At 41.7% G+C, this 9,730-nt stretch overlaps 1 protein-coding gene across 3 annotated transcripts in view; it reads right to left on the bottom strand.

The window, feature by feature from the left end:
• Positions 1 to 211: 211 nt before the first annotated feature.
• Positions 212 to 9,730, bottom strand: part of CDH8 (cadherin 8) — a 299,609-nt gene continuing 290,090 nt past the window's right edge. For all 3 annotated transcript variants that reach the window (XM_044434245.1, XM_044434247.1, XM_044434246.1), the window contains 2 exons: positions 4,744 to 4,995; positions 212 to 705 (listed from right to left, as the gene is read on the bottom strand). In XM_044434245.1, the coding sequence (XP_044290180.1) occupies positions 212 to 705; positions 4,744 to 4,995 (746 nt within the window). The remainder of the gene's footprint in view (positions 706 to 4,743; positions 4,996 to 9,730) is intronic.

The raw sequence follows: 9,730 nt of genomic DNA, 5'->3' as shown, positions 1-9,730 counted from the left end.
GACCTCCTAACATATACTTTTAATTTATGTTTTTTTTTGTTTTGTTTTTTTGGTTCAACATTACAATGTAGTTGATTTCGTAGATGAACTGGCACTAAAGTTGTCCCTAAACAAAAAAACCACATTAGTCATAAATAACAGTAGGGGCCCTAGAATATTACATGAGCGTTTAAGTCAGGAGTGGAAAAAAATAAATGTTAGTAATCCACTGTCAAGTTTCTTTGTCACTTTCACCCACTGAGTAAAGTTCCCCAAGTCTTTTAAAACGGGGCCCCCATTCACTGAGGTAGTCAAAATTTTGATCTGAGTCTGAGGTTGAAGACTCCAAGGAACTTAGAGAACCAGCTACGGAGCCTCTTCCCTCATATCCATAAATCTGAATGGAATCGTATGGAGGAGCTGTGGGATCATTGTCAGCTTCATGGAGCCTTACGTTGATAAATTCATCAACATCAACGCCATTGGGAACAGGTGCCAGTCCTTGTCTGGGCATAAATTGTAGGTCAGGTTTAATATCCTTGCGGGGCAAAAATCCATTTATTCCATCAGGGTTCTGCAAAGTTGCAATGTCAAATGCTTCTGTATCCTCCTCTCCACCTCCTTCATCATCATAACGGATTATGTTTTCTCTCACATCTTCATCATCTTTGATAATAAGAGGTTCATTTTTATGTCTCCTCAATGTTACAAATAGCACCACGATGACTGCAAAGGAAACATCATAAAATCAACAGCCTTTGAAAGCAACATGCTTTACAATAATTGGAAATGTTTTAATACATGTGCACACACACACACACACAGAGTTCAATCAAATGTTTCCACTTTATACAAACTTCTTTGGAGAGTGATTTGCCTCTACCACTACAGAAAGGAACATGAGGGTGAGAATTTCTGGGGCAGTGACTGGAGATGCTTTGAAGGACTTTGAAGGTTCCTTTAAAAATATTTTCAGAAAAAGGGCTGCACTGTATGGTGGCTTCTGAGAAGAGCTCTCAGCAAAGGCTTTTTTATAACATTTAAACAAGAAGAATGAAAGTGGGGTACCACCCAAGGAATGTCTCCTTGTGTCGTCACCCATTTTTAGGAGAAGGACATACTTTGGTTGTGCACTACACTACTCTATTATGGGTAGATGGTTGTTGGTTTGTTTGTTGTATTTGTTGTGAATGGTGAAGGAAGCTTTGATTTTATGTGGTAAAAAAATGTAGTAGTGTTTTAAACAAAATGAAGTTGCTAAGAAGCAGCGACCCCAGCACAAGAAACTGCTGTGCACTGATAGGTCAGAACAGGCTCTCCTATGAAGTGCTGGTTCTGGATTGGACACAGGCAAGAACTTGTGCTATGTCAAAACTCTTCCACATTCTTGAACCATTCACATTCAGTGTATTGGGGAGGGGGAGGAGAAGAATTATGAATAGAATGAAGGGTCCTGGCACTCATCTAACCTGCACAATGACTAATGAGATTTTGCAGTGTGACCAATGGTTAAAAACCCTGAGAGTTGCAGGCCAAAACATTGGAAACATACAATGCTGCAGAAGGTGCCTTTGCTGTATCATTATTGGTGCTATAAACCAATGGAGGTCTTCCTCCAGATTCCTCCCCACAATGAAGTGAGGGGAAAGATGGCTAGAAGAAGGGCCTTCTCTGCAACAGCACCAAGCTACTGCAATCTTTTACCAAAAGAGCTCCTCCTGGTTCAGTTACTTCTTTCTTTTAGGTACCAACTGAAGACATTTTTATTTCGCAGTCACTATGGTGAGTGGTTTTAATTGGTGTATTGGTGCTGCTGTTTCTGTGTTAAGTGTTTAGTAGCCAGACAATATTTATATATATTATCTCCTATTTTAAAATGACTATTTAAGGGGTTTTACTGGCAATATGATGGTTTATATTTAATGTTTGTATACTTTTATTGTTTCATTGATTCATCATTTAAATTGTCCTTTTTATCATTGTTTTATTCTTGTTTATGTAAGCCACTCTGAGAGCCTTTGACTAAGAGGAACAGCATATAAATAAATAAACTGGCAGACTGTGACTGCAGCAGGGATAAAAAGGTTAAACACCACATTCCCATGCTAGGCTTTTCACTGGGGTCCTATGTATGCACTACAGCAATACAAGAACAAAACATTTAATCTATTTTGACCCTGAGTGTCATCTTGGGGTCATCTCTATCCTGGTCGGCAGACTTCCCAGCCACATGCTTTTGTCAAAATGCAGATGAATGATCACAAATTACCTTTATTTCATATGAAACCCCTCCTCCCCAGATCAGAAAGCATGCATGGCTGGGGAAGGTGCAAAGCAATAGAGAGGAAGAAAAAGAACAACATCGGTGAACCTCCAAAATGCCACCAGAAATGCAAAGCAAATTCTAAGTACACTGAGAATGGTGCAAAGCAAACAAATACCAAAAGCCTCTCTAGAAGCAGCCTTTGGTAGAGCGCAAGCCATAACCATTCAGATGTTAGATACCACTTTGGTCTAATCACCTTTGCCTCACTCTTGTCATGTCTTTCATTGGACAAGACCCGGAACTGGGGCAGAAAGTTTCTTTTAACTGAAGCTCTCATGTATGGCAGAGCTCTGGAGACACTGGCACAGGCAAGATCCTAGCCAGTGGGTCCACCACCCAATGAAAACATGTTGCTTAGCCACTGTTGTTGCTTTTCCTCAAATGAAATAGGAGGGCCGGCCTATGTGTGCCAAGGACAAAACTCTACATCCTGCACTATATTAATCTTTGAGGAATGATGCAGTTCAGCCAGAGTGCAGAACTTGTGGCCCATGGTTCACAGCAATCTGGGGGTTCCTCCCAGGCCTCCTTTGCAGGCTGAAACTTTGTGTTTAACCAATCGTGGAAGTACTGATTCTAGAAGGTATGAATTTTGTTTTTCTGCTGTGATTTGGATGGGTGGATAAAACTCCTTTTGTTGAATTAATGATCTACAAGGTTTGGTAGGGGAAGTGCATAGTTTTGCCAAGACAGAGATGATTCAGTGATTACCTTCTTCGCAAACTCATTTCTAACAGTCATAATTTGAAAGCACATTTGTGTGAAAGTGGTAAGCAAGCCATTGGACCAGTTAACAACCCATTTGCAGGGCAATAACTCATTTTATGTACTACCATTGACAGCTACTCCCACGTGTGATGAAATATCATCACTCAGCTGAGAAAAGGGATACTCAGACTTTGGAAGTACCGCTAAAATTCAGTATTTGCATTCATGTAAGGGCATTTAAGTGCAATTATATTCAAGAATTAGGAGCAATCAGTAGAGTGGTCATTTTGGTGAAGCAATCTGTCTGTTGTCTTGTGCCAGGTGTAACACATTTCCAAATGCAAACACATTTTGCATTGGCACATATGATAGGCAGCATTATGAGATGGGCCTCCATCTGAGGTAGGTGTGGGGTTACTGCTCCCTAAATTTTCTTTGATCCTAAATTTATTTTACGAAGAAAGAAAAAGTTTACAATGGTGTCTTTAGAAGATAAACTGCTCTCAACCTTTTTGGCACCCCCCAGAACTTTTAGGTTATGAACCTGTTTTCTGAACTGTCATCTTTATGAGCTTGTCTTTCACTGTTGTTGCTGCTAGCAGTTTCTGTTATTAGTTGAATAAGGAGAGAATGTTTCCTTTATTTCTCCTTTTGTCCAAACTAGAACAATTCCTCAAACCGACTTTCAATTTTTTTTCAGTGAAATGTCAGTAACAATGACATTAGCAGGACAGATCTGAGTCATTTGACATGACACTGGATCCAACTTTAATTGGAGCAATTACAGTGAATATGGGTGCAACTACTGTCCTTTTTGCTTTCCTACCTTGATTTATCCCACCAAAGCTTCTAGGCCTGAAGAAGGGGGAAGAGTACACTACATACCCTCTATCCATGGAGCTAAGAAAAGCCTGTAAGAATCATTTGCACTGAGAAACAGGCACAGGGGAAAGAACTGAGCATGTTGTACCTCAGTGCCACTCTCTCAAAACAGTCCATCACTGTTTTTAAAATTTAAATAAAGAAGCATATGGCCATCTGGTTCCCGTGGTAATTCCACCCAACGGATCGTCACTGAGACAATGCACCAGATTTCTCTAGTGTACTGCCTATGTACTATATGTTTGACTATCAAACCACATGTAGCCCTCCAAGAATGCGCAGTCATTCGACCAGAGCTTGCTAAGTCTTCTTGTTCTGCTGCCCGCCTAATTCGCAAAGACAGGAAGTCTTTGCAAAGTCAAGCATCCAAAGTCTCCAAAGTCAAGCATCTGGAGGCCACAGTTGAACAGGATTCAGTCTGTGTTTGTCTTGCTGAGTTACACCTTGCAAATAGCTGGCCTACAAGAATATGATGTGATCAGGTTGATATCTAGGTGCAAGTGATATCCCAGATTCAGTGAAGCCATGTTTACATATAAAGGTAATAGGAATTTTGTTTACACCATTCAGCTCCTTTGTTGTCACTAAAGAATTTCCTCCCAGAAAGATGTGTTTATCCTTCCAGTAATTTATGAACCAGCAAAATATGAAGCTGTCTTACACTGAACTGGACCATTCGCTCCTTTAGTCCAGTATTTTCTACTCTGGCTGCCATTACTTTTCTAGGATCATGGTCAAGTAACCTTTACAACTCTTGGGGGGCTTCTGCATGTAAGGCATGGACTTTTCAGATGAACTATGCTCCTTTCCCCCGAGGAAGGACTTCTAACAGGCAAAGGAATACATACCTAGCAGCAAGATGATGCAGGCTAGAATTGCTATCAAAGCTCCCATGCTGAGTCCAATAGGGAGCACATAAGCTTCAGCATTGCAGGACTGGGCAATGCCCTCACTGCTGCAGCCACAGACTTTGATGGTGAGGGTGCTGGTGCTGCTCATGGGAGGATTTCCACTATCACTGATTATGATGGGTAGAAAATAGACTTCTTGCTTCTGGCGGCTGAATCCATTATGCTTTGTCAAAATATTAAGAGTATTATCTGGAAAACAATGAAGGGCAGAGTATTTTAGATGAAGGCTACAAACAAAAAGCAAGCCTATCTTTTACAAGGACTGAGCCACAATGACTTACCATGCTTTTTCCAGGGATTTAGACGAGTGGCTCCCACTTTTGCCAGCATGAGGGCATTTAGTGTAAACAAATGTGTTTTCCACCATTGCCTTGTCTGTGCCACTTTCCTTCTTTTCCCTCACCCCAGCATGGTGGGCATGTCGTGAGCGGAGCTGGCTGGTGCCAGAGGTCAGACTAGATGGCCCGGGAGGTCCCTTCTGACTCGCTCTGTTTCTATGTTTAGGCTTATCTGAGATATCTGAAGGAGGCCTCTGAAATGAACAGGGCCACTTATAGTTTTACCATTGGTAGGTTTGCTCCATAGCCTATTGGGTTCAGCAGTATCCTTTGTGGGACAGAGAAGCCCCCCCACCCAGCAGTGGTGGGACTCTGGTTATGGAGAGACTACATTCCCCTTATGATGGCTCTTCTGTTAGGCACATGCTTCAAACAAGTGCTTGGCTCTGCTTCAAGGTTTCTAGTCTTTATGCATACACACACACACTGAATGTTTTTTAGTATAAGTATATAACTATATTCAGTATAAATATAAGCCTCCCAGGGGGATAGAAACAGTTAAGGGATAGAGGATGGAATGCACATTATTTTAAATATGAATAAAATACATTTCAAAATTGCCTATAATACTGTCATGCCATTCCATTGTGCCTGAATTCTCAAATGGTTGCAGCCTTTGATTATTACTTTGGGACAAAGTTAATGCTGAGACTCAGAAACAAATTCATGTGGGTTGCATGGACCTATGTTTCCCAAGCTTGGGTCCCCAGATGACAAAAGCCACCAACTATAGCCATATGATTCATATAGATATTTTTTCTACATACTAAAGAGGGGGAAAGAACAGCAAAATTGGAAATAATGATTTCCGGATTGTAAAAACATAAGAACCATACTGAATCAGACCAAAGACTTCTCTAGTCCTGAATTCTATTCTGTGTGAGAAGCCCACAAACAGGACTGTAATACCTTGCCATATGTTTCCCCAACAACAACAACAGCAGCAACAATGATACTTGATTTAGCAAACTAGCAATTGTGCAAGTAGCTATGCATTTTCCGCCATGAAATTGTCTATTCCTCCCTTATGATATCTGAATTGACATCCATCATCAGCAGATCCTGGTTTCTCTGAGTGGAAAGAATCAAAGTTGACCCACTGAAATTTCAATTCTCATAGATTTCATTGGTTTTCCTCTGGATCTAGCCCAATGTTGTATGGAACGGTCCAGTAAAAATGAGAGATGAGCAGATTTCTCTCTCTTTATTCATATATTGCTCCATGAATGCTCTTTCTAATTGCTCCTAATTTAACTAGAATTGCAAAACCAACCACACAATTATTGCCTGCATACTTTGCTACAGCATTCATTTCCTGTGGATCCCTTGAATCTATTTTCCTTCATTGCCAACAGTGTATAATTGCATAAAACATTGCTGAAAAACAAAACAAAAAACATTCTTGTTTAGACAGACAGACAGAGTTAGTGGACTCCTTTACAATACATTTTGTGAGAAATTTTATCAATGTACATAGGCACTGCTATGTCCTGGTATATAGGTATTTAAACAATACATTGGTGCAAACATAATCACATCCATTTTATTTGTTTGTATTGCTCATCAATGCATTTAAGTGCACAAGCACATCAGTAAGCAATCATCTAGCCTGTTCTGTATGCAAGCACTAAACAGCCTTGCCTGTAACAGGGTCATGTTGAAATACAATTTAATATGCAAGGCAGTTCACAGCCAGTTCCTAGGATTAGTACATTTCTCAGGGATGTATTTAGATTTAAACTGTGCCATTGGAATTGTTCTCCCTGTCCCCACCTTCCCAAAGCAATCACTCCTACCCAATGAAAAGGACACATAAAGACCCTGCTTGTGTGATCACTACAACCAACCCCAACACTGTTTATGGGTTGTTGATAGTTTGCTGATCAAACCAACACTCTCCCCTGGCTGAGTCTGGACAACAGTAAAACATGGTAAGCACCTACCCCTACCACAGCCATTTAAAATGGCTTTTTAAAATGCCATGTTTAAACAATCCATGGCAATCTGCAGCAATCACACAAGCTGGATGTTCAGGGAATCCTGATGAATGGAATAAATGGTGATGTGTGTATGAAGATTCCCAAACAATGGTTGTAGAGAACATCTGGGAGGAAATCAGAAGACAGATCCTGGATCAAACCTAGTGTATTATTTAGGGAACATATGTTCTAAAACTTAGAGAAGGAAGAACTCACTGGAGAAGACCCTAATGTTAGGAACAATTGATGGCAAAAGAAGAGGAGGACAGAGGATGAGGTGGATAGATGGAGTCACTGAAGAAGTTGGTGTGAGCTTAAGTGGACTCCAAGGGACGATGGAGGACAGGAAGTCCTAGAGGAGTGTTGTCCATGGGGTCACGATGAGTCAGATGCGACTTTGCGACTAGCAACAACTACAATGCACTAAGAAGATGTATTGCATTTCTCCAGGTGAGTTGTCATGACCTGACCCATCCAAAGACAATGTTCAACTATTCCATCTTTCCCTTCTTAGTGGATTCTCTTTTGTAACACTTGAACTGAACCAAACCGAGACAAGACGAGCAGAGGGGAAACATGGGAGGGTTCAGAGTCTTCTGGAAACTGTGTATAACGTTGACTTTGCATATCATGGCTTATTGGGAGATCTAGGCAGGGAGTCCAGGAGGCTGTTAATGGCTCATTGAGAGAGGAAATGTTGCCAGACCATTAAAGGCAGCTGGGATAACACCACTCTAGACACATTTCAATTGGGTTGTCAACCTGGAGACTGCCTCGGTTGCCCTGTTGGATGACCTTTGCTGGGAAAGAGACAGAGGGAGTGCAACCTTGTTGATTCTCCTGTATCTCTCAGTGGCTTTTGATACCATCAACCATGGTATCCTTCAGGAATGGCTGGTTGGGTTGGGAGTACAGGGCACTGATTTGCGATGGCTCTACTCCTAGTGGCTGACCAGTTCCAGATGGTCATGCAGGGGGACTGTCACTCTGTGCCATGACAACTGTGTCATAGAGTTCTGCAGGGCTTGATTCTGTCCACCATGCTTTTAAACATCTACATGAAACTGCTGGGTGAGGTCATCCGGAGTGGTGGGCTGTTGCTCATCTGATCCAGGTGAGGTGGTAGCTGTCTTGAACCAGTGTCTGACCTCAATAATGGGCTGGATGAAGGCCAATACACTGCAACTGAATCTAAATAAGATGGGGGACCTGTTGTGGACACTCCCACACTCCAGCTAGGAAATTTTCAACCTACCCTGGATGGGGTTACACTCCCCCTAAGAGAAGGTTTGTAGCTTAGAGATGCTCCTGAACCCTGACCTATCCCTGGTTTCTCAGGTGGACTCAGTGACCAGGAGCATCTCCAGTTAGCTTCAGCTGCTTTCTCAGCTACATTCCTACTTGGATGAGTAAAGCCTTGCCAGAGTGATCTATGCACTGGTAACCACTTGCCTGGAGTGCTAAGATACGCTCTACATGGGGTACCTTTGAAAACTTTCTGGACATTGCAACTAATGCAGAACAGGGTGGTGCAGTTGCTTACGAGGAATGGCTGGCGAAAACATCATGTCAGCTGTCCATCAGCTGCATTGCCTCCCTGTTCCAGTTCAGGCCCAATTCAAATTGTTGTCTTTGACCTATAAAGCCCAACATGGCTTGGCACAAGAGTAGCTGAGGAAGCACCTTTCTCCATATATTCCTAATTGTCCACTTAGATCATCTTCAGAAGTCATCGTCCAAATGCCCTCCCCTAGTGAGATCAAAAGGGAAAGGCCAGGAGGAAGACATTCTCAGCCACAGCGCCTAAACTCTAGAATTCACTCCTCAGGGATAGACAGCTGGCACCAACTCTTCTTTCTTTAAGCACCAGGTGAAAACTTTCTCCAGGTGAAAATTACACCCAAACATATGTCAGAAAACTTGAATGCCATTTTTGGAAGACACAGAATTTAAAGTGCAGAAGCGTGTTGGGAAATGGGGGAATACTTAACTGTTTTCCGCACCCACTATTTCTTCATTCCCTTTGCTGATGAGGAGTAGTTCTGATTACACCTCTCCTTCATCAGCTGCACTTCCTGCCTGTTCCAGGCCAGGCTGAATTCAAGGTCTTGCCTATGACATATAATGTCCTAAATGGCTTGGGACCACATTATCTTAGGGAGCACCTTGGTCCATATATTCCTGCCTGTCATTTAAGGTCATCGATAGAGGCCCTCTTACAAATTACTCTCCCTAAGGAGATTGAGGGAGGTGTTGCAAGAAGGAGGACTTTTCCTGTGGTGGCACTCCAAGTATGGAATGTGTTACCATCAGAGATTTGTCAGGTGCCAACTCTGCTGAGTTTAGATGCTTGACAAAAAAGGTTCCTTTCCCAGCACACTTCTGGCACCACTGAGATTACTTTTACATCAATTTGTACCAGTGTTAATTTACTAACTTAAGTTTTATTGTTGTTGAGTATGTATGTGTTATTTTATCTTGCATATTTTAATTATATTGTTTTAGTTATGTTACCTATTGGTAATTTTATTGCAATGATCACTCAGAGAGCACGATGCTAATCAGCAGTCTTTAAACAGATTTAATAAAATAAAATAAAATTTCAAA

This window comes from Varanus komodoensis, unplaced genomic scaffold (genome assembly GCF_004798865.1).
Source record: "Varanus komodoensis strain SLA01 unplaced genomic scaffold, ASM479886v1 scaffold27, whole genome shotgun sequence".
In the NCBI taxonomy this organism is placed as follows: Eukaryota; Metazoa; Chordata; class Lepidosauria; order Squamata; family Varanidae; genus Varanus; species Varanus komodoensis.
This window is presented reverse-complemented; position numbering and strand designations above follow the sequence as displayed.